The following is a 26901-nucleotide window of genomic DNA, read 5'->3' as shown; positions in this document are numbered from 1 at the left end:
CTTCAAGTTCAATGAAACACTGGGCATCAGGAATCTGGTGATCAAAAAAGCACACTTCTGGAGCAGACTTTTTCCCTATGTTAGTAACCTCCCCAGTTGTGCCTCCCTCGGTAGAAACCACAACTATATTGTTCAGAGTAGTGGTTTCCCACAGGCTGCATCAGACACCAAGAATCTCCATAAAACTAAAGGCTCCTACAATGTCAACCCAGAGGATTTCACCTTAGTTCAGGGCTTGGGTGGGGTCCAGGAATCAAAATGTTAAGGTTCCCTAGTGTTGATTCTGATACTAGGCAGTTTGGCAACTACTGACTTGGGAGTGGGAGGGATGCATGCTTTGCGCAAGAAATTAAGAATTCAAACTGCGTTTAAATAAGAAATAGTATGTATTTTAACAAAATCTGTAAAGATCACCTCTACTTCCCTGCTTGAAGCTAATCTGTACTTTCAACGGCAAAAGAAGTACTCTTGGCCCTTGTGGTTATGGAGGAAGCAAGACATTATCTCTGAGTCCCAAGAATCAAGCATGACCCAAATGATCTTCTCTCCAAAGCCCTCTGAATTGTGACTCCACAACTATCTTGAATTCTGACAGAGAAATTACTCAGAATTAGCTTTTTTCCCACTGGCACATATTCCTAGATAACAATCCAAGGCAAGCTTTTCTTTTTTAGGCCTATTATTCAACTCTTGTTTCTTTTCAACTTTTTCTGTATTCTGTTCCTCCCATCCACCCCCATGTCTCTCTTCATTCCTCATACGCTCATCCTTGCCTTTTGCCAATGAGTTTCCCATCAATCTCTGGGTGCCCATGTCCTGCCACCTGACTCATTACAGACAGTCTCCAGGACAATTGCTTTTCTGGTCCAAACACTTTATATCAAAATTGAAACTGTATTTTTATTATTTCATTCACATTTAGAAATGTTTTCTTGGTTCATAAAAGATTTGGTGATGAAGGCAATCTTTGACTCATTCTGAACTGGCAAAGACTCCTATGCTATAATTCATCACATATATTGATGCCAGAATAAACCTCCTAAAGGGCAACTTCAATCAAAAGCCTCGAGTGTCTCCTGGGAGCATGCAAAATAAACTTTAGATTATATGGCAAAGCCTTTTATAATTATTCTCTGGCTCTCAATCCCTGTACTCCAACTAAGAGGATATTAAATCTTAGTTTTCTTCAGTACTGCACATATCAAGACAATGAATGTTCAAGCACGTAGTTAGAGTAAATACGCCCAAGCAAGGGAAGAAGTCTAATGGTCTAAAGAAGAAGAATGCAGTGGTCAAATACAGAATTGGAGAAATGCTTCAACATTCTAAATGCTTCAGAAAAAAATCCAGTGCAGTTACAGCCAGCAGGCTTAAGAAGTATTAACTACCTTTATGGCTTTTGTATCAAATGGTTTCAAGCCAGAAATAGAGTCAGTTCACATGGTAATGTAAATGACTGATTACACAGAAAATGAAGGATAAAACAAGGTTCAGTTTATAAGCAGTTAGCAGTAATACCACTGTCTTAAAATTAGATACCTGTACATAAAAAATACGAAAGAAAAATTTAAAAGAGTCTCCCTTCTTTTTGTATCTAAACACTTATCACAATCTAAATTAACATATAATGAACTTATGTTTTCAACATCAAACTCCTTTGACAAATACAAACACATTGGGGTGGTTTTTTTTTTTTTTCCTATTTTACACACTAATGAGTCTTCAGTAGCCAAAAGTAGCTGACAAATCCCAGCTACTTGATAAAGTTTTACTGAATAAATGAGCAGATAAACTCAAAGTTCATAACCTAGAAACCTGGTGATCAAAGTTCTAACACTGGTGTGATTTATCTGTATCTAAAGCAAAATGACAGTTAGCTTCCATGTTCTCCAAGGTCTCTTTCTACTCTTAAGATACTCAGCTTAGCATTCTAAGAAACCACGACAACATTTCTGAGTCAGAAGTAGTACTTTCTGATAATTTAAGATAACAAAACAAAAAACAATAGCCTGAGCAACTCTTCAAGTACATGATGAAGGAATGATAATTATCCTAAAAGAAATGCAATTCCCAGACACAAAGATACAAACTATTCTACACCAAGAAAGTAATCATGATCCAATACCATCTGAAAAGGTGTTTTCAAAGCAGATGCAAGCTTTATATTATATTCAACATGGGTGGATAAACTAGAATTTACCAACAGAAGTACAAACTATGCACCTAACACCACGCAGGCCACCACTTACCTTGTTGGTGCCTGATGTTTACCAACAGGCAATGAAACACTTCTGTTATTACATCAAAAATTATGATAAAATTCTCATCAGGAGTGTGTCATAGTTCAGGCTTGAAATTACAACCCAGCCATAAGATTTCAATTTTAGTAAGACTACTCTATTCATACATAAAAGAGATGTAGTCTAACTGTGGTTCTGTGGGTCAATACGAGTTCAATAAAAAAAAAAAAAAAACACGGGTTACATTATAAAGTCAGGCTACCTGTGCCCCATTTTCTTACGCACAAATCCAAAGAAACAGCCAAGTAAAACATTTTTTAAGAAAAACTCATCTGGGGCGGGGGGGCCTTCTTAAATCTTCCATGAGACAGTCAGGTTAACCTTTTTAAAATGTGAACACAACACCAATTCTCCAATTAATGCGCTGCAATGGCTTCTCACTCAGTGCCTGTAGGTTAAAACTTCACATCCCTAACAGAGCCTATTAGGTCTCGTCTACAAGCCCATAAACTTCGCACATGCCATCTTCCCCTTGACCTTCTCCTTTCCTCCTCAAGGCCTCCGTTCATCCCCTCCCTAGATCTGGAATGTTCTCCCTTCTTCCCTTTCACGAACCACTTCTCCATGCCTGATTTAAATACCCCTTCCTCTGAGTGGCCTTCCCTCATCTAGACCTGGCCTATCTTGAATATGTTCTCTTAGCAGAAAAAACTTTGCTTTTGCAGCCTTCAACACAACTGTGATTTAACTGAAAGTGGTGGGTTAATGTTAGTTACCCAATGAAAATGTAAATATAAATCACTTAAGCCATTGATGGTACCTTAGACCTGGTTGGTACTGAAGTACCTGTAGAATAAATAAGTTTTAACAACAGGAAATACAGGCATAGACAGCTTTAAAAAGAGTGGAAGAAGGCTAACAAAAGCAAGTTCCTGACTCTAATCTCTGGTCCTTCTGCTTGTTAAAATAACCAGGTTACGCCCAAGATGGAGACACTCCTGCTAAACCCCAAATCAGCAAACCAAAACTTAAGTTTCTATGCTGGCTCTCCCAAAAAAGGCAGGCCTAGGTCAATCTATCACCTCTTGCTTGCTCAGCACAAGTTACCTAACCCAGCTCCAGAACCTCCCTTTGCTCTGCGTGAGGACAGTATCCTTGCTTTAACCAATCAACTAACACCCAGTATAACTTCCTTGTCCCTGCTCACTTTGGTAGAAAAATCTCTTGCCTTGTCCAGCTCTTCAGCACTGCTATCTGTTAGATTAGAGGCTGTCCAATTAAGGAATCGCTGAATAAACCCAGTAAGATTTTTAAACTTATTCAGTTAAATTTTGTTAACACTTCAGCCTACTGCTCTTTTAGAAGAGCAAAAGACTATCGTATTAGTCTTCAAAAAGTCACAGCTGCCTCACTGCATCATCCTTTCAACAGCAGGTCTTCCGTTGAGTTAGGCAATTCAACTTTTTCATCTGTGAAAGACCACAAAAACACCAGGTGTACTGATTTTGTGGATATCAATAAATTGTAGAGGCAAATTCACAAATGCAGAATTTGTGAATAATGAGGATCACTGTATTTTCCTGCATTCCAAGTTATTCTGGATCACGGCATTTATTTCACTATCTAATCATTTTGTTGAGATTTTTGAGCCATCATAAGTCACTAACCATAGATAAAAGTTCTCCTTCATTCCCTATCCACTCACCTTGAAATAAGCCTTCTTTAGTTTACATTATTCTAAAAGAAGAATATTGCTACCATCTTATCCTTCCATCTGTACACTCTGTAAGGGCAAAGGCTTTACCTACTCTTTGTACCACCAGGTCCTCAGGGATTGGCACAGTGCTTGTCACCTAACAGGTAGTCAATTAAAACTGAATAAATTAAAAGACAGAAAAATCTTTAGCTCCGGTTTGAAATATTTACAAATATTAAGAAGTCTGTTCTAAATGATTCTCAACTACATGAAAAGTTATCTACACGTGTGTATGTGTCTGAATGTTTGTATGTAATTATATAAATTTCCCTCTCAAAATTTAGTTTATTGCTGTATTGAAAAGAATTATGCTAGACATATCCAAATACATACATATTTTATTTTATGTTTTAACATATGATCCCAATTCTATTTATGTAACTTAAGGTGATTTGTTTCTACATAAAAGTTTACTAGATTTTGCAGGGGGACTATTTGTGTAACAGATATTTACTAAGCTTCTGCTACAATAAAGCTCTAAAGTACTATGCAGAAATAAAAATATGAGTAAAACTGTCTAACCTCAAAAAGCATAAAATTTGCTGGAGAAGATAAGAGACTGCACTCTCTGTGAAAAAGATCGAACTACTTTTTTTTCTGGCACAACAAATTGCAAAAGAAATAAAGTGGTTTCAGGAAATTATTGTATATTAATAAATTAAGACAATTTTTTTTGAGACATGTGACTTGTGACATAAGTTTCAAATTGTTTTTCAGAGCCTAAAATTTAAAAAAACCCTAAGCCTTTGAATCTCAAACTAAATCAGCTTATGTTCTCTGAAATACAGAGCTAATATGATGAGAAGATCTCATAAGTGGCATGTTTTTTTCAGAGAGGAACTCCACCTGAAATGTGCAACTTTTCCAGCTGTTCTGATCCTTAATTGTGGGTGATTTCCGTGTGGGTGCAAAAATAAGGGTGGTTAAAAAAATGGAAAACAATAATTCAATTGTCCGAGAGTCATTAAAAAGTAAAATATGCATCCTCTACAGAGTTCAAAAGAAAATGTTATTTGTATAAACAATTTAGGCATTTGGAAAGGTTCTATTTTAATAGAGGATTTCCTGATTTATATAACCACATTTAAGTGGGTTGTAACGATGGTCTGTAATAACTAATAGATTTTCTTTTGGTTCAGCAAAGGAGAAGGTAATTTGTTTCGTAGAATTTAATAAAAATCACGGGTCTCTTTTCCAAGACTTCACTTGTGGTTGGTAATGGTATTGTTTCTGGTTTGCAAACTTTTTCCTAAGAAATGACCAAGAACAGTTTCATGGCCACACTCCACATTTATGCATCACAATATCATTAGACAATTATTAGAAATCTCTACTAATCTGGGTGTTTGTAGCTCATAAGCAAATTCAGAAAAAATCTTTACAGAAGCATTAAATAATTTACAAGTTAATAGTTGATAGTTGAGTTTTATTAGTTTAAGTTGAAGAAAATGAGTTCTCTTTTAGCTAAAATCATTTATGATCTTTTCAGTGTATTTTCTGGGTTTATAAATATATCACTTTTTTTTTTTTTTTTTGCCTGAAATACAGGTTACCATCTCTCAAAGTGTTTTTAGACCATATAATAGGAATCGGGTCAAAATAACAAAGCAAGCTGTTTGCCATACCTCCCATCCTAAACAATATTCCTAATTTATCACTTGGAAAACTGGACCAAATAATACCTTTCCATTAGACTGACAGATGTATCCTAAAAGTGAATGGATTTATTTGGCAAAGATTTACGCATTTTCCCTCATTATGTAATTTCTCTAACAAGAAAAATGAAGGAACTTTTTCCAACCACTCCCTTAAAAACTTTCTTCTATTTTGTACCCTCTGAACAGGCATCAGTGATTACTCTCAGGCTTCTATCTACATATTGAGATGATTTCAGGCTCAGAGTTAAGTCACTTTACCACTGTATCACACTAATACACACCCAGCTCCCGAGAGGTAATCAAACAACATATATTTGCACCTGGGCAAATAACTGCTTGCTTAGGAGATACAAATTCCCTGTGACTTAAAATGTGACTATTTTAAATTTGTTTCCTGAACAGAAAAGAATTCAAAATATAGGGCACACTCCAGACAACACAGTATTCAAAACTTGGACTGGGTACGACTTAGCATCTATCAGTCTGTACACATATAGTTTATACACAGATTTCCACATAAAAGTGTTTAAGATACAACATGCTCTTCATTTAAAGAACTATTAAGTACTAACCATCAATATTGCTATATCTGCATATCTACATTCAAACAGAGTAAATACCTGAACAGGAATACTTTAGTTATATCAAAAACATCTGGGCAATTATTATGAAACACATTTTGATCTGAATGATCTAATTGATGGCCTCGTTTCTCCTCTCAGCGTTGGAGCCATAACAGTTGACAAATGCTTGTGTGTTGTTTGCCTCTACCACAGGAATTTTCTGTTTAGGTATATCTAAAGGAATGAAGTCCTCACCTAAAATATTTACTAGCAAACTGACTCTCCTTCTCGGTAAATGTTTAATCTCTTGAGTGCAAGGTTCACATTGTCCAAGACTTTCCTGAGAGTTAACATAGTCCATCACAGAAACTGTTTATGTACAACTGCAACTGGACTTTCCCGTGGTTTCCAAAATTACACAGAATGAACAAGCTTTGCCTCTTATCAATGACTAATATTTTTAGCGGCACTAGTTCAGCTTGATTAAAATATCTGATTTTTTTAAAATCTAGAATTAACACTTGGCTAAAAGTGATTTCGAATTATAGACACTAAATACAGGAACAAAACACAGTAACTTGCATGCCCCAGCTTTGGTCTGGACATAATTTCTGAATGTGACACGCTATGGTTTACAGCCTTTTATTATTCTACATTCCCATGTGCTAAATTAAACTAGCAAAACAACCCATTTCATGGCAGATTCACAAAAATATCTTTGAGGTTCTATTTAAATAAACCACTATAAACTGTTTTCAAAGGAACAGTATTTTATTTTAGGTGGCCATAGCCTTTTATTTCCTACTAGTAAGATTTTAAGTCTAGGCTCATGACTCACTTTGAAAATTATTGATTCTCATGCATGTGCAAGCACCACGGCTGATTCAGTAGATATTGGCTTTCTGCACTGACATACATATTACTGTGCAATTATAGTTAAATAATGGTACATTTTGTATCTAGTCTACCCATATAATTATTGGAGAAAGACTGAATCTTCCCAAGTGTCCAAGTCACACAACTCCTAACTTACTCTTAACTCCATGTCTTTACTCAGTTTAAAAAACTGAAGCAATATAAAAAGTGGCCAATTAGAGCAGCTGTTGGAAGTTAAACTGGATGGACCCAACAAGCTGCTTCCCACTAGGCCAGTGCTACAGTGGGCAGATAAAAGGGAACCATCAAAGCTTACCTGCAACTCATTCATTCTTAGAAATGGAAGGGGCAATGACACCTTGCTGCTCTTGAATGGACAGGAGCATGCTAAAGGAAGAGTACGGGATGCTGCCCTGCTTGGGATTTTATTTCTGGAAACAACTAACCTGCTCCCCAAGCCACAGGAATTCCTCACCGCGTCCCAGACAATTATTCTCGTTTTGCTTCCTTCTAAGCCAGCAATGTCTCACTGGTTCCAAAAAACTAGCCGAAAAGTCAGCAAGCACAAGGCCAAAAAGGTGGGAGCAGAAGGGGACAGCTGAAGAGTGGGGCCAACTTACAGACCTACATGTCTAAAAAGCTCCTGGAACAGCTTCCACTAATTAGGTAATCATGTTGATATAGTAATCACACCTTCTTTTCCTTTGCTCAGAATCTTTTTTTCACCCTATTCCACTGTAAGAACATTGAAAGCAGACATCTTATTCATCTTTCTACTGCCCTCCGACCCATTCCCACCACCATAACTTACAGAAAGTCTGCAAATGTCTTGACTTTACGAGTTATTTTGCACTGACATTGCTCTCTTACGAAAGATGAGTTCTGTCTGGTAGGTCACCATTTTTAGTGGTGACATTGGTGAAGTCTCAAGACTACTACTCTGGCTGAGAGGGTTGTGACTATTACTCAAAGCCCAGGGTCATAGCTGTTCCTACTTCATTCCTCTTATTAAATCAGAGGAATACAGAAGCTGAAACTGGGGCTTCAACAAACTATTTTAAAGATGACTGAAACTTTGTACCTTCTCATGCAGAACTAAAGGTGACGAAAGTGGGTAAGGTTGGTCTTGCCCTCCAACCATGTCAACCTTACCGTTTAGTCTCAGGGACACTGTCCTTTGTACAACAGCTTGCGATATCCTCGTAAGCCCTCCATGTTAGGGATGATTATTCAAAGTCTCCTACTGTTTTATTACAGTTATTTTTAACTGTTTAGACTACACTTGGGGCTCAGGAAGAGGATAAAAGTGTTGGATGGTAAGATATCTATATCTTAGTTGTTTTAGAAATAATTTGTTTATAAATCTTTTTACTCTAAGTTAGGTTTTCCTAACAAAGCATTGTTGTTTAAGTCAGCTTCCCAGTAACAGGAGCTAAGTGAGTCTCCTGATTTAAAAGTAGCAAACAATATTACGCCTACCACTATATAGTATTCATCTTGATCTAACTTCTCAAAGCCCTCTAAGCATTAGAATTTAATATTCATTGCATATAAGCCTTCACCTACTGATCAATTCGCACCTTTCAAATCAAATTTATAAGAGCCACAGCAACATCTACTTCACCTAAGTGGAAAGAGATAAACAGACCAATGTTGAGATATCAAGTTCAATACTAGCTCGGAAAATCACCAGACATTTGCCTGGACAGCTATATAGCATATTAATTAAAAAACTCTACCTTTGCCATTACTACATGTGACTTCAAGAAGGTATTTTAAGTAAGAAGCATAATGGAAATTAAGAGAAATATGCAGAAATGTTTACTGTTAATAACAAGTAAAAGACCAACTAGAAGCAACCTGAATATACTATAAAGATTATTTAGTAAATTTGTATATATGAATCTGATGAAATTATTAAAAATTATAATTATAATATTTATGAACACCCATTAGCATTTGCTATAATCCTCTTTACAAAGAAAAAAATTATATGCACATGTATATAACCTTATTAGAAATATATATATGTGTATATATATACATATATATGTGAAAAAAGTTAATAAGGAAAACTGTCATTTATTCAACAACTGAGGGTCTATCATAAGTCAGACCCTGGATCAGGCACAAAAGCTAAAACGGTTTTTAAAAAAAGATCTGACCTCTGCCTTTTGAGAATTTACAGGTTTCATTACTAAGTCAAAATAACTGCAGTTATGTGAGTATGTGGGTGTCCTTTTTCTAAATAATAATGCTAATCTATTAATATTTTAGTAATATAATCTAGGCTTTTGGCTGGCTAGGTATGTGTTACAAAGCCTATGTTGGGGGCTAGACATTTATGACAAATGTCAAGAAGTGGTACACGAAATGACAATTATTGTTCCAAATGTCAGTGGTGCATGATCACTGCTGTTGCCCTTTCCCTTTCATCCTATAAAGAGAAAGAAGCCATGCTGCTTGAGACCCTGTGGCCATCCTCTCCCTTCTTCCCAAAGACTCTCTAACCACTCCTTAGTCAAGGACAGACACGGCTCAGTCACCTTTCATCGCAGAACTGAGAGTAGGAGCCACTCACGATTCCAAGAGACCAGCCACTTCCACATCCCCTTCAGAGTCACTAATGCCCCTAAAAGAGCAAGCTAATCAGGTGAGCACCTGGCATGGCTCCTCGGGACTTGTAATGATGCACATGCATAATGCGAATCCCGTATGCAGAAATGGCTTGTCTAAGGACTCTGCACTCTGCCCAATGATTTCTCCAGGAGAAACTTTCATGAATATAAGCAAACTAAATAACGCCATACACGATAAATCAGAAATTCATTCAGGTTATCTTCTGCTCAGAGCTTTTCCTCCGTAGAGATAATATGGCCTTTTCCTTGCACAGCTAGGTTTGGACTTGCTACTTCAGTTCTCAAAAATAATAAAAATATATTGCTTAAAAATGCATATAACAGAAAACTATAGAAGAAATGGCAGAGGAAGGAGAGGAAAGTGATTGTGAAGAGGCACATCAGAGATCACATCTCTGCTACTCAAAGTGTGGTCCAAGGACCAGCAGAGTCGACATCACTTTCGAGTCTGGTGGAAATGCAGAATTGCACAGAGATCTTCTGAATCAGAATTTGCATTAAATAAGAACCTCAGGTGTTTCACATGTACATTAAAGTTTGAGGGTCACTGTTCTAGATACTTGTAATATTCTACTTTTATACCCAGAAGGTGAGTATACTTAGTATTATTCTCTAAAATGTGTACTCATATTTTATAGTCTTCTGATTATATGGCATGTCTCTAATCCAGCCTACAAATAGCTTCCACGTCTACAAACTGGCAAGCAGACATTGTTAAAATGTGGAAGAATGCTACATAAATCCGATCTTTAAAGAGTAAAAACTCAGATACAGATAAAACTTCAGAGATCACATAACCCAACCTATTCACTTTATGGAAAATAAAACCATGTGATTCAGGAAGAGGTATGCCTTCCTTCCCTAGGGTCAGACTGCTAAATTACTGTGGCAAAGTCAGATTAGAGCTCAAGTCTCCTTGTCCCTGTAATGTTCTGTGTCCTACAATAATACTGGTTTCATACGTCATGAATGATTTTTTTCCTAGGTAAACAAATACTCATGTTAAAAGAGAAATCAGTATTAAGTAAAAAAAAGAATTCTTTAAACCAGTACCCTGCATATTTAATAACAGATACCCAATATCTACTAGCTTGAAAGAATGATTAACTTTGAGACAGAGATGAACACTGTTATCTACGTCTTCTCAAAGCCTTGAGCTGAATTATAGAATGATTAAGTAATTTCCTTACGTAGAAACCGTAGAGCTCAATTTCAAAACAATTTATAATACTCTCTTCCACAGTGACCAAAAATCACCCTATACTTTTTATCAAAGTCTGAATATTTTACATGTTTAATACTTGGGTACATGAATTTATTTTGATTTCAATGAAATCAATATTGGAACCAGGACTTTTAAAATTATTACTTAGGATAATGAAGAATTGTGGTACTCACCGATACTAATTTCATCATCTGTTTCAGCATCACCAATACATTCAAATTGGAAATCTTGCAGTGACTGGGAAAATTTCTGTACTGCCATAGACAGATCTGTAATTAAAAGTTAAAAGTTATGAGTTAAAGGTATCATGGAATACTCGAGTTTCCACATGTAATATTATATACCTTTGATGTTACTACTACATTAGCCAGAGCCTTTAAAACACCAGTTTGACAAATATAAGCAGAATTAAAAGAGACTACTAAAGAAATATTTTAGGAACTGGATCTGCTCTGCTCAAGGGGATCTGTCCTTTTAAGAAAGTGTTGGTGCCAGTCTTATTATCTGGAAGCCAACTTCCCAAAGCCTTTATCGAGGAATTACCATTCATTCCCTATAAACGAAGCATAAAAAATAAATAAAAAGGAATGTTTTTGAGGTTGCTGGTGGGGAAAAAAGGAAAAAAGCTGCCAACCTTTGATTAGACAGGGTCACTGATATTACTCTATATAGACAGTGGAGCACGAGAAAATGATTTTACCAATAAACTGCTGGTTTTGATCTCCTAAGGTGAAAGTCTACCTGGAAGATTGTTTATAAATAATCTTATGATTTATAGGAGACCTCAAGCTAAATGGAATCTTGACTTCGGTCTGAACAAAGTCCAGAGTGTGACTAAGTCCCGAAGATTAATTCTTCTTTATTCCCGGGGAGAATAAAGAAAAGCCCAGAATAATGAGAACTAAATCCTTGGGACACAAAAGCCTGGGATGCAACCTCACAGAGTGACTAAGAATGCAGACTCTGGAGCCAGACTGCCAGGGCTGAAATCCAAGTCCCATCACTTACTGGCTACATGACCTTGGGCAAATTACTGAACTCCTCTGGGACTCTGTTTCCTCATGTGTAAAAAGTGAGTAGCAAAGGCATAACCACCTCAGAGTTGTTTTGAGGATTAAGTAAATTAATATTTGCAAAGGGTTTAGAACAGAACTTGGGACTTAAACACGATTTAAGTTTATTAAATAAAATTTAAAATAAATTTAAATAAATCAATCTGACAGTGCAGCATCAGGGAAGCTTTCGAGGTCCCACCTCTCAGAGCTACTCTGATCATCCATGCCAAACCTTCCACAGAAGTCTGCACCAGCAGCTAAACTTATTTTTCTGGAATCCACTCTACACTTCATTGAATGGTCTCTCCCATGGGTTCAAATCCAATACCTGAACCCTGACATTTAATTCAAGCAATAGGATCTGACAGAGACTCTCTCCTTGACCAACCTTTAGTCAGGCTTTCCTGAGCCCTCTTCTTGACTAGGCCCTCTACCTTGGCTCTCCTTCCTCACTGGGCCTCCATATATAGCCCTGTTTTAGCAATCCTGTCAAGTCAATTTAAAGAGAATCTCCACCCTGGCTATGATCAGATTCCTCATCCCCCACTCCCATGTTTGATGCATAAGTCCTAGGCCTGCCTTCACCGAAATCCTCCTCCAAGCTCTCCTCTTAGTAATTTTCCATCTGCCTACACTCAGCCCCACAACCTGCTCCTTGCTATAAAACCCCACTTGTTCTTGTTGTGTTGAGTTGAGCCTGATCTGTCTCCCATATTGTGATACTCTTGACACCTATAGCCATAGACCTGAATAAAGTCTTCTTTGCCATTTTAACAAGTGTCAGAACATTTTTTTTAAGAGAACAACTGTGGCCCCATGCCTAGACATGACCCCAAGAATTATTATAGTAACTCCCCATTCATGAAACTCCAAGCCCAAACACTTATCAACGCAAGCACTCATGAGCAAATAGGTCTCCAAACATGAAGGTCACTTTTTGCACCACTGTGACTCAAGAACTCACTAATGTCCTAATACCAAGGACAATTCTGAAGACCATAGGCCTCAAGCCTCAGAGAGGCTTTTAAACAAAAATACAAATACACACACAAGAAACTGAGTTTTTGTTTTTTAATCTTATTTAAAAAAAATAAATCATGCTCCGGAAAGAAGTTGCTACTTACAGATTAACACCTCTTCCTACAAGAGGGATAAAATTTGAGGATCAGCTCATATTCTACTTGACAGGTCCTTTCAATTTAAGAGAGTGGAAAGGTCTAACAGCTTAAGAATGGTTCTGCTCTGGCCTTTCAGGAAGAAAGATGAAGAGAGCCTCCTTAGTGAATTATTCATCAATGAGAAAAGCAAAGGCTTCATCAGAGCTAGACTTCAGCAATTAGCTGTGAGGCCTTGGCCAATCACTTATCCTTCCCGAGAACGAAATAATTAACAACCTCATAGGGTTGTTAAAAGACTAAATGAGGATGTGCCTGGTACACACTAGGTAACTCAATAAATGATTTTAATTATTGTCATTCAAGTACAGCTCATAAAGGTGGAAAAGTTGACTGGCCTTCCAGACAAAGGAGGCACTTATCTGAGAGTGCCCAGCTCTGGCTAAGGGTAGAGAAATCATAACACCTATATCAAATGTTATGAGAAGACAAAGACAGAAAGCAGACCTGTAGGATAAGGTTAAGCCAAGGTGAATGCGGGTACTCTCCCCAAGACTTAGAGAAAAGCATTCCATTTAACACTTCTTTATTTTTCTACATACAGTATATAAAGACCTTATGCTATGCCGGATGTGAAGGCACAGATGCAATTCCTACACAGCAGAGTTGAGAAAGGCGGGTAGTTTATACAGTGGATCAGGATGCTTAGGAAACCTGTAACAGATATCCTTCCTCTGAGTTTCTACCTGGAAGCTTTGTCCTAGGAAACTCTTGACAACCCCCCACAACCAACCATTTCTTCCTAGGCCATTCTTTGCTTCCAATGGCCTTGCTCCTTGACTGAGAGAGGAAAGCTGCCTTGTCCTTTCACAGAGGTCACGGTGAATGCACTATAATTCCCATCCCCAAACAAGAACACAGTAGCCCACTTTGTAAGCTATTCTTGACAATACAGCCAAGTGACAGTAGGCGCTCTAGTGGCAGATTACCTGGGTTAAGCATCCTACGTCCACCAGTGGCATGACTCTGGGCAAGTTCCATAACCTCTCTGTACATCAGCATCCTTATCTATTAATGGAACAGAACCCATCTCTCAGGATTAATGTGAGGAAGTGATGAGTTAATACAGATGAAGCACTTAGAACAGTGTCTGACATACGGTTAAACACTTAACCGTATGTTGGCAATTTCCATGTTGAACATCTCAGAAAAGAAAAAGGTAAAATTTCAGGAACAAAAGTGGCAGCTGTTAGAATCTAGATATCCCTCCTCGAAAAGAACTCAAGAAAACGGTCTGTTGATAGCAATTTCAAATTCTTCCCTGGAGCACTGCAATCACACGGTGACAGAGACAACCTGATTAGTCAGTATTTCTGTGTTAAGAGAGAAGTATCTATTTCAATCCTGGATGGAATTGAGAATGCTTGAATGATCATTTCACAGACCTTTTGGGACCATAATGAAAAAAGATTATGCAAAAAATATTGTTCTCAACTAGTTCAGATAATAGATAATTCCAAAAACTAAAGGAGAAGTTCGAAAGATAATTTATTTTCAACTTCAAGTGTCTGGGTTCTTGATTTTCCTTTTATTTGATTTGTACTCATTTAAAAAAAAAAAAAAAAGTAATGATGAGGTCAAAAGTATTATTGAGGCAAGGAACTTATATTTTCTGACAGTAATATACGCCAAGCTGCAAAATGAGCCAGCTCATGCTTTTTTCTTGGCTCCATCTCTTACCAAGTGTGCAATTCTGAACTGGAAAACTCAACACCTTCCACTGACTTAAAAACCACATGAAACACACTATTCCCTAATTGTCTACAGTTTCTAAGCAATGACCAGATGCACAAAATCAACGTACTGTTTTAAAAGGTTTTAAAACCTTTTAAATAAAGTTGATTCACATGTGATTACATAGGCCTTGAATTTTGAAACTAAGTTTTTAAAGTTTATTGTTGAATTTTAAAGTATCAAATTGTGTGATGATAAACAACATTTCTCTTAAACGCAAAAAGAAAGATCAGGCGAATAAAACATTATGAGCAAGAAATCTAGTTTAGGCAAGGGTATCTCTATTTCTACTCAATTATTAGAAATTGCAGACAAACAAGAAAAAGATCCCAGTCAGAGCCACCATGGCCATATTCTACGGTGATGGTAGAGGAAGGACATTTACCAGAGAGCAAGGTTGTCCACAGTAAAGACGCTGCAAGTACCACCCACATCACATCCTTTCCATTTGCCTAAACTGCAAGGTAAGCATAACATGTCTTCACATGTATTCACATTATAACTTGCAAGAAATTACACTGGGTTTTACTTAGCAATGTTTTTATATCAAAGAATTAACCTGTAGCACCCATAATTAAATAATGCTAATGAAACACTAAAAGTTCATTTCATTAGAGAAATTCAAAACAGTAACTATTTAATTATAACTCCTCTTACACACAGACTTAAGAGCTGAAGTCTACCTGTTACTTTAGAAGTGTTAATAGAATTACTTTTACAATGTCAGTTATGGAAGTGAGCTATATTTATGTCAGAACAAGCACAACCAGCCAGTCCACTGGTATAAGGCAGTCCTTCCTGAAATCCAGTTGCTCTGGGAATTAAATTTAAGCAAGACTCACAGGGGAGATATATCCAGATATACTGTTGAAGAATTATCGTCTTCACACTACTATGCAAAAGGCAGACAGTACAAAGCAATGGGAATACAAAGGTAAAAACAGGTAAAAAAGGTAAAAATCCTACCCCCCAAAAGGACAGAGTCCAATAGAGGTATGAGGCATATAAACAAGTCAATGGATAATTCTCCTACAGAGGTTTAATAACACTATCACCACAGATAGGACATACCATGTGCTGATACTTTTCCATACTCTTAATGTAAATGAAACTATTAATCCTCATGACAGCCATATAAATTATCATCCCTCCTATTTTACAGATGAAGAAAATGATGCGCAGAGGTTAAGTGACTTCCCCAAGGCCACACAAGCTGGTAAATAACAAAGCCAGAATTTCAACAGGGAGCCTGGCTCCAGAATCCCCACTTAACCACACTGTCATACTGCTCTGCACATAGAGACGGCAACTAAGAAGACAAAATCAGTTCTCCTTGAGCAGGTGGGGAAAGGTTCTCATTGGAATGAATGAAATGACAATGCACTAGGCAAGACCAAATGAAGAAATTTTCAGAATCGGCCAAAAAAGCAGCTTCTCTATCTACATATCCAACCACATCTATACAGGCACACCAAGCTGAGATACCGGGTACTACCAGTAACAAGCTATCCAGTCTCTTGTACCTATATTTATATTGTTATTTCAACTCTTGAGATACACTCTTCTCCCACATTCTTTCAACATCTCTCTCCAGCCCCCATTTTCTCCAAAAGGCCTTCTTAATCCCTTCCAATTTGGCATTATTTCCTCCTTTATACATCCTACTGTATGCTATAAATCTCTTGCTTTACTTTTTCTCTTTTACCTTTGATCCAGTTATCCATAAACCTAGTTTATTCATCTTTTTTTTTTTTAAATAGTGTATTAAAGGTAGGAAACTACCATCTATGAATACTTCTCAAGTATCTTGCATCACATGTTGTATATAGCAGGAACTCATTGTTGAAACCATGAATTTCTACAAGGTGGGTAAATAGTCCAACCTTCCAGATGCCTGTCACCTTTTCTTCTTCCCGTTTGCACTCTTGCAAGCCCTTAATGTGGCTGTTCAGCCACTTGTAAAACATGGGTTATTCACTTTCCAAAACAATAAGGGTGTTTTACTATTTAGGAGAAGCTTTGATATACGTTTACAATAACGATAGTAATAGTGTTGGTAAGATGTTTTACTATTTCAAAGTTCCTACATATTTTTCTTAATTCTCACACAAAGCTATGAGGGCTGAAGCTCTGAAAAAGTTAAATAAATTAATTTGACAAGAGTCTAAGAGCTAGACTCCAACCTGGACAGGTCTTCTGCTTCTCAAAGTGGATGCTCTAATGTACACCATAGCTAATTTCCCCCAAAATAACAAGCATTAAAACCAAGGAGGGTATAACCTCTAGACAACAGCTATCTAATCCTTTACCTGTTGGGTAAAAATTCTAAGACCGTAAGACTCCATTATTAGACTATATGAAGGACAGCTAACTATGCTTATTAGCATGGAATAAGCTAACAGCAAACATATATTAGATGGTCATTATGAAACACCATGCCAAGTCAAAGGAAACACGTATTCATTCTGTACTTTCTCATTCCACAAAACAGCTGAATAATGTTCTAGGTGTTAAGCTTCCTGAAGATAGGTATATATTTTTCACCTCTTTGCCCTTAATGCCCAAGATAAAGCAAACATATAAGAGTGAAGAGAAGGAATGTATAAAATGAAATCACTTTAACCGAACTGCCAAAATTATTAACACTATGTAGCTTGAGAAATGAGAAAAGACTCCATTCTTATTCTAACTAGCCTGGGACCTTAAACTTTTTTGAACTTTCCAGTCCTGTGTGAATACCTGGATATATCTGGACCTTCAGGTAACCCTCTAATTATCCCCTGAAGATCCATGCCACCTGATTACTTCAGAAAGACTGACATATACATCCACCTGACATCCCTTATTCAGACCACCAGGACCTAACCAGACCTCTCACAGTCATCATCCTGACTGTCTGACATCTGACTGATAACCATTCTGGACCAAACTAGGACTAAGAATGCGAGACAGTTAAATTTCTTATAGAAAAAAGTACATTCTTAAGAATTAACTTTTTTTTCTTCTTCGGAACACTTTGCGTTTTTCCCTAGCTTTGTTCCCAGTTTACAAACTCCAAGACCCTTGAATAAATCTCTATCATTTATTTCTTTTGAAACCTCCAGACCCTTGAGTTCGTTCAACACACACAAGAAACCAGAGATCAGAAAAATGTGTATGCCAACTACCAACACGTTTATATAATGCAAGAATCACTATAAATTACTGAAAAGCTTATGATACTGAGAACACACATGTGTGTAACTGCGAGCCTTAATAAAAAAAAAAAAAAACATACTGTTACTTTACACTACAGAATGTCTAGGAATTACAAAATAAGCCTTGGTTCTTAATAGCTGCAGTTCGGCAGTTATTTATTTATTTATTTTAGTGTTCTCTCAGAGAACTACAAATGTCAGATTGCTAGATGGAGAAGTCAGGAAAAAAATACTGGGTGTGGCAAAGTATAAGAAAAACACAATGAGAACTGCTTGTCAATAAAAATCATTTCTATGGCTCTTCGTTAAAATGCCCACTTTGTTCTTTTCTGTTTTACATAAATGGCTAGAAAATAATAGTTGTCCGATATTAACAATTAAAGAAATGTCTTCGTGAAGGCCCAGGACAAAGAGTGGTACTAGTAATCGATGAATAAATGTAAGTTGGGCTGAAGTGAAATTAACTGGCTTATAGTAATGGAATCAAGGAATTCTTTTTCCTTGGAGGCCTCGAGAAACACTGCCATGCAGCAACAGCCATGTCCAGAGGAGGTCACTGGAGACAGAATTACCAGAGGACAACGGTTCTAATGCTGTTCTTTGTGTTCCTGGAAATGAAAAAAGCACGGACTGCTCTGGGCCACTAAATTGCATTGCTGTAGTCTTGGATGTAACAACATGGTTGTTTTGTCACTGTAAAGTTGGTAAAACAAATAAGCCTAGCTTTAGATGGCCTCATTCATATCTATACCAGATATGTATTCAGGTTCTTATATCTGTGTCCTGTTTTGCAGTGGTATATTCACCTTTCTAAGCAGGCAATGTAAGTCAAAGAGTCTGTTTTCAGTGATGAACAAAAGTCTTACTTGATAAATGTGCTCAGATCTGGGACCAAGTCCTTTTTTAGAATCAATCCTTTTTTGTGTGTCACGGACTAAGTTCGCATGAGAGTCAGACATGTACATCAATCCAGGCGCCACCACTTACTGCAGTGTCTTAGAGCAAGCTCTTAGCTTCTCTGAATCCCAGGTTCCTCACACAAAAGGAAGATACTAATTCCTTGCAAGACTGTTATGAAATTTTGTCACATGCAATGGGCTTAGCGCAATGTCTAATACAGAACAGAAACTTGAAATACTGGTTCTCAACAAATGTTAACTATTAAACCACGATTTATTATGATGGTAAATGCAGAATTTGAAATGTTTTTATTTTAAGCATAACATGTTTAATCTATGTATTAAATTACTATCTTCAGGAGAGCTTCAGTAAAAATAAATAGTGGGCTGACCTCTAATGAAGACCAAACAGTTTGCAATCCCATAAATGATATGTCTGGCAAGCAGCTCCAGAATATTCTGGCCTAAAAACAACAAAACAGGAACCAACATTTGGCCAGATTTTATCCAGTTTCTATAAAGATACGAATTCCATAAAAATTAAAAACAAAACAAAAAAAACCCACAAAGACTTCACTATTGCTACAATCCAAGTTAAAAATAGAAAGTTCAAAGGATGAAATAAACCACTCATCTTTCTACCCTAGGGAAAAAACTTAAAAAGGGTGTGGGGGTGAGGGAGAGTAAGGAAACAGTGGCACACTGCAGTTTCTCTAGATTCTCTTCCTGCCTCAATAAGCATGCCTTTGCTGCCTCCTTTGAGACTTCTTTTCCTTGTACTTTTCCTCAGAAGGGTTTGTCTTTAGCCACACCTTGTTGTATGTACCTCAATACTTGTTCTCTTTTAAAAAGCATTATCTGTATCTATATGCAGGCAACTCCTAAGTGGTTTCAGTTTGGATGCTAGAATACCAAGCAAACTTTCCTAAACCATCCGCCTTGCCTTTTCTCGATTTAACTAGAAAATACTGAGTTACTCAACTCGAAGGAAGACTATGCAATTTCCCCAAGCTTTCCAGCAACACAGGGATGACCCGCCATGTATTCCTGAGCTTCCTAGTCTACCCTCCCGAACCTATGACCTCTTCCCCTAGTCCAATCACTCATTTCTCATTGTTTTCCAGGAATCTAAAACTTACACTCTTATGAATAGATTCAGCAATAGAAGGTATATTTAGCACACTAGCCTCGTTTCCGACACATTTTCCTCCTGACTACTTGAAGTACCTATCTAATCAAGATGACTACTCTGGAAGGAATAGCATTTGGTGTTACGTCATCTTTCATGTCATATATCAGCCTACTGCAAACTCTTAAAACTTCCTTTTTCTATCAGTCCCTTCTTAGTATCCTATGCCAACCACATTTGTGGTTAAAACATGACTTGACTAGTTTAATTTCCTTTTTAAAGCACCATACTAAGTTGTTACCTACTAGGTGATTCAAGTTTATCACCTTTCTCCGATTTTTTAGGCCTTTTTCTCACTGTTCTTTGCACCCTCAATATTCTAGCCAAATCGATCTAAACTTTAACTCTCTCGAAATCCATTTTGTGATTCCCCATGTAGGACACAGCCCTTTGTCTCTGCTGTGACCTTTAAATGTCTTGAAATAAATAAATACAGTGTCACTGTGAAGGTGTATCATCTCTTACAAGAGCAGCTGGCTATACTTGAACATAATGCATGTAGCTTCCTTTAGTCCGTTTAGAGACTTTAAGATCCGCCTCTCTACATCAATCTGAAAGCCACCCTAAATCTTCTCTCTACATCAATCTGAAAGCCACCCTAAATCTTCCCACCAGGGCGACTGCTGATTTTCAGATACTGAATACTGATTTATCATACACAGCAGTGTGCCAAGGGTTCAGAAAGCCATGGATACTTTTAGTGTACCTTCCTGGTACTACAACTTTTATTGGAAAATTGGAGAAAAGGAAGCTAAGTACTTTTCACCCGTTTTACATTTTCTAAAATACACATTTTGTGGGTAAAGCTGAATTCATATTAATTTATATCTTGTTACCTCATTTGAGGCAGTCAGTTTGGGCCATGTCCATTTTCCCCTCCTCTGACAGAAAATTTTGAGAAGTATTATATTACTGTAATCTACCTCTTTTTTGAATGTCTATTGATATACCCTACAATTTTTTTATATTATTAATTGTGTCTAAGTCCCATAACCCTCACCAGACATTAAAGCCCATGGAAGAGAGAGAACCTCTTTAGTCTTTCTCCCATCTAGCACAGGACATTGAAAACAGGACGCTGTCCATAAACAAAACAGAATGCAGGAATTCAGAGTATGTATTTAGGAAAGGTTAACCAAGGCCTTTCCAGGACTGGCAAAGAGCAATCCTCAGAGATAAGAAGTCAAGTGTTTAGAGGCTAACTTGCCCACCCAACAAACATACCTAATGATATGGACATCAAATCAAGTAGATGAGATCTGAGGCGGCAGAAAGAATGGTAGAAGAGTCTTTAAGATCTTTTGGCAAGCTGGGCAAAAAGCAAAGCAGTGGAACCTGACAAAAGCAGCCCAGATATTTTAGGTGCTGACCTAAAATCTTAGCATTGCTTTAGTAGAAATCTAATTCTAAAAATGATTCTGGTGATCTAATCAAGTTTGATGGGAAGAACAATCAGTTAAAAAAAAAATTTGAAGTTCCACAAACTTAGAGAGAGCTAGTGTGGATTTTATTTCCTTACATCATCCTCTAAAACAAAGAAGTCCCATTAAAAAATGATACATGTAAGGATTTTGGTGTCCGACTACTAGTTAAACGCTCAGTTTTGCTATGTGGACGAGTTACTTAAGCTCTTCAAGTTTCAATGTACCTATCTGTAAAATGAATATTAATATAAGTACTTCATAGAATTGTTGTAACGATCAAATGAAATCAGCATAGCACACAGTAAAAGCTTGATAAACTATCACAATTATAGCTACTAGTATTTTTCAGGTGGAAATCACTCACTAGAACATGTTATTCTTGGCTCTCGGTTACTAGACCTATGTCAAGCTTACCTCTCAGGACTGAAAAAGATAATTCACATCATGTGATGGCAGTAAATTTAATGCAGATAAAGTGCCTGTCAACTAAAGTGACAACAAACATTATTACAGTCAAATTGTCTATTCCAGAAGGAAGTTCACCATTTACTTAAGTGCATTTTCCCATCATTGTTTAGCATCACACACTGAAGTTCTACAACACTCATTTTGCCTCTGACTGAGATTATTTCTAAAACTTCGAAGCATCATCTCAGTGGTTAATAGATAATCTGCATGCCACCATTCCTTAAAACATTCCTAGACCCCATAATGAAATCCGTTTAACCAAGCAAAGAAACAAGCTAATGTACACGAACCTCCAAAATTTTCCCAGGCACCATTTAAAGGGAATGACTAGCTCAGAATACAGGTACAGCTTAAAAAGCTGGCTATGTTTTTGTGACAACAATATTTGAGTTTTCACTAACATATTTTTATTGATTTTCTTTGGCCATATGAAAGTGTATAGTAATCATGTAATATCATAGCTATACATGAACGGTATGGTTATAGCAAAAGAATTTTTTCATATAGCAACATGACTAACATCCTCTTAAAGACTGAAAGTCTTTTATAATGAATAGTAATTGAAAGGCAAACACATAAGCCTCTTTCTTGGAAGAGATGTGAAGTATGTTGGCATCATGCCTCATTCCTCCAAAAAGAAACAAAAGAATGACACTGTCAAACAGGGTTGAGCCTGGGCTGCCAGGGAGTAAGTGCACAAAGATCATTATTCTCCATTTACACAATGTTTTTTGTAAGTTGTTTTCAATAAACTTGTTATCCCACATGTTTAAAGACTTCATTTTTCTGCTGCCCTACCCCATTTTAAAACACTAAAGCAATTTTTCAGACTATTTCAGGGAAACTGCATTTTAACATTATAGATCTCATTGTGGACCTTTAGTACCAACCCCTCACCCCATCTTTAAGTTATCACGATAGAGATGAAGATTTTGGCGAGATTTTATTACTTTTTGTTCTAATTTAAATTCCAAGTATTCTGCTTTTAATAAATTGACTGATTAGAGCCATCTCACGACCTTAAAAACACAAGATGTGATTTTTCAAATCATATTTACACCCCTTATCTCACTGAAACCCTACTGGCAAAACAGACTGAGTAGATCATTATTTCCATTTTACACATGAGGAAACAAAAGCCCAAGGTTAACTAATTTATCCAATCAACAGAATCAAGGCTGGAATCTGAATCTCCAGATCAATGCTTTCTATATCACTTTAAATAAATATTCCTCTTACATAGTGGGCTTAGCTCAATAGTAACTAAAAATTTTATCAGATCATATACAATCTTCTTTTTGTTATTTATCATTTTCTCACTTAAAAAAAAGAATCCCTCATTCTTATGGATCTTTATCTCCATTTTAACTGCTAGTGTATTATATATTTATACGAATGGCCATTATAAAAATGCATAAGCGGCTTTGAAGATACACATCATATGGTTAAAGGATTATTATTTTGGGGTGATTATATTTATCAGAAAAAAGATAAATACCAATCTTTTATTCCAAAAACTGAAACTCATTCATACAAATGCCATGCTGTTCGAGTTGCCAACACACACGTACTTCCATGATCTGCACAGTCAGCAACTGCCCGCTGTGCTTCTGAACTGCTAAGACGTATTTAAGCAACCAGAACTGAGAATTCCAGCCGTGTCACCTGCGCAACTATGTCTGGCTTTATTGCTTTCCACACTCTAGAAGGCATCTTGTCTCTAATTATTTTATACAAATGATATACACAATTTATGTCAGGCTTTTATTAGACAGCACGAAGCCAACCCGTGATTAAGTCACCATTTAATTCAAAAGCTTAAATATACGTGGTTTTCGGTTCTTACCTGGTATTTTTGGCTTACTTCAAAATTTTATATTAGTTCTCCAACTATTAAAATTGTAAATTGCTGTTAATTTTTATTTACCATAGCTCATACGATCTAAATTGTAAGAAAGACACCTCTCCAATTTTAGAGATACTAAAATATAAAAACTGTACAATTTTGGGTCCATGAGTATCTTTATATTTTATACCTCACTGATATTGAACAATGGCATTTTTTGGAATAAATGACACCGTCAGGAACAGAATTATCCCTAATTTCAAGGAGCTAATAACCTAACGAAATAAATAGCACAGTACAGGGCCTCAACTACCTTTTCCTCTATTTAAATGCCACAGAAACCTAACACCATGAAAATCCCGTTCTGAAAATATTCTGTCTTTGATGGTGGGGAAATAAAAAATTAGTTCTCTCTAGCTCAGCTTTTCATTCTTGGGTATATAAAGGGCCTGAAGAGTTCAAACCTTCCAGGCTTGTCTCTGGCAGAGACTCCGAGCTTAAAACAAAAACTGAAGGGGGCTACCAGCAGCTGTGTGCCAGTGTAAGCCACTTGAGCCCCCTAGAAATTCCAAAACAGTGGGACTGTGGGTGATATTTTAACAAGGGCTCTCCAGATAATGAACAAAATAGTCAAGCACTGTAGTCTTCTGTATTTTCCGGATGAAGATTCATCAGAAAAGACATAAAACTGAGAAGTGAAATCGTGTATATTATTTGCTACGCATGCTCCCAAGTATAGAAAATTCTCTAGAAGATTCACATTCGGTTTTGATGCTGTGCAGTGAAGAAGTCAGCTGTTGTGATTCAAGGTCAGTGACTTTTCTGGTAAATGAAGTTTGTGCACTAGTTGCTACAGGTCTGTGGCGGGGAGAGGGGAGGGGCAGGGGGGAGGGAGAAGCACTCTTCAGCTAATTTAGTAATTTAAGATACATCAGAACATTGAAGGGTACACCTGGACCTCTCTATGAGAATCCCTAGAAATCACTTTGAGTGACTAATATCTGCTACAATACCAACATTACAAAAAGTTAGACTGAACATCAGTCTAACAGTATCTACAGATATCTACAGATATTAGCTTTGAGTGACTAATATCTGCTACAATGGCAACATTACAAAAAGTTAGACTGAACATCAGACTACCTTAACATCTAAATTAGATCATTGCAATGAAATTAAATGGTGTGTTTCTTTAATCACAATGCCTTGAACCAGGGGAGAAAAGAAGTATTAACCACAGAGAAGTCCTTGGGGTTTTAGCTTCACTGAGTAGCAAACCTGATATATAATCAACATATCACTTACATGTAAACAGTAGTTTCTAAATGGCTTGAGAGATTTTCTTCCTGAATACTTTGACTGTTATCCTGCAAAGAAATCTTTGTGCTATGAACTTGCACTATCTGTGGAGAAATACTTTGCTTATTCAGGGTAAATTTTAACCCTGCATCAGTTGCAACTGCAGTAAATCCTAAATCAGGTAAGTACAAATTGAGTTTCTTATTGAAAATGTTACAATGAAAGATGAAAAAATTAACAAAGTTCATTTTATCAAAACTTTCCCACATAAGGTTCATTTAATCAGTCTAAAGGTATGCATTAACTTCTCTATCTATGCAATTTTGATGTTGCTGTGTCAAGGAAGATCCCACTTCCTATCATCCAGACATTTTGGTAAGTGAGAAGTAGAGTGAATGTGGAATGTCAGAATACTCGATGACTACTAGAAATGAGTGGAGAACAAACTTTGCAGAATTAAAGACCTTGAAGAAAGTACTTTCTCCAATCCCCATCAAGTAGATCTGAGGAGTTTGTCAGCTTGTCAAACCACTTAATTTAGATTGCTCAAAGGCAGTGCAAGATGAGTGATAATAATAGCAGCTAGTTAAACAGCATTAAAGTAGATGAGGATTTACTCAAAATGAAATATTTTTCCAAGAAATTGTTACTTGAATTATCTGAATATAGACAACTATTCAAAACCATAGCAGCCCCTATATAACACACACATGCACATACTTATACATAACCTCCCCTCGCTCATTTTTCTCCGTAGCGTTTATAACCATCTGACCTATGACACATTTTATTCATTAATTTGTTTCCCCCAAATAGAATATAATTTCTATAAAACACAAATTTTTGCCTGTTTTGTTCACTGTTCAACAAAAAGATCTGGGCCTGGAACATAAAAGGCATTTAGTTTTGATAAACAGAAGAATGAGACTAAAAGTATACCCTTTTTTAAGATCCTTTAATAGTAACCTTCTCAAAATGGGATATGTACACCCTGTAATGGACTAACAGGATAATCGTAGTGTTCATTATTTCTATAGGAAAACAAAAACATTATGAAATACTATGGAATAATGTTTTAAAAGCTCTCAAAAGAAATTCTGGTTTGTGATAGGCAGAATGGAGCTGTACAGTGGAGAAATAGGAGTAAGTGTGTAGAATGGGATATGTGCTTCCTCTCCTCGTTTAAGAGTAATTTTTTAAGATGTCTAGAAAGTAACATGCCAGAACCAAAACATCAACAGAAACGATCATATTGTTTTAAATACACCTAAAGAAAAATAAACGTTTCCCAGTCATGCAGTCCTCTGGTAAGCAATCTTCATTAGCGCTAACCTGAATCAAGAAATCAAAGACTGAAGTTTTCAGTTTATTTACTACAAATGTGGAATAAAGGAAAAAAGAGATAGTGAGAAATTCATATAAAGATGGGCATGGCCTGAACTCAAAATTCATTAAAGTACCAGTTGGTTTCTGAGATGAAGACAGTACCTGTTTTAAAATCATAAAGTTAGCACTTGTTACATGAAAGATCTATTATTTAGCTCTTTCTTTCCCCACTAGATCTTAAACATGTCTGATTATGAGGTCAGTGCTCAGTATTTCAATTCCAAATTGAGGAAGAGTTCTTTCATGTCCCTCCAAATCTACTAGTGCCCTTG

The 26901-nt window shown here is 36.7% G+C and overlaps 1 protein-coding gene across 3 annotated transcripts in view; it reads right to left on the bottom strand.

The window, feature by feature from the left end:
* The window catches only part of ARHGAP42 (Rho GTPase activating protein 42), a 229064-nt gene that overhangs the window by 158102 nt on the left and 44061 nt on the right, over positions 1-26901 (bottom strand). For all 3 annotated transcript variants that reach the window (XM_006907501.3, XM_025043742.1, XM_025043741.1), the window contains exon 2: positions 11131-11226. In XM_006907501.3, coding sequence (XP_006907563.1) covers positions 11131-11226 — 96 coding nt within the window. The remainder of the gene's footprint in view (positions 1-11130; positions 11227-26901) is intronic.

This window comes from Pteropus alecto, unplaced genomic scaffold (assembly GCF_000325575.1).
Source record: "Pteropus alecto unplaced genomic scaffold, ASM32557v1 scaffold12, whole genome shotgun sequence".
In the NCBI taxonomy this organism is placed as follows: domain Eukaryota; kingdom Metazoa; phylum Chordata; class Mammalia; order Chiroptera; family Pteropodidae; genus Pteropus; species Pteropus alecto.
The sequence above is the reverse complement of the archived record's forward strand: the minus strand, read 5'-3'. Positions and strand labels throughout refer to the sequence as shown.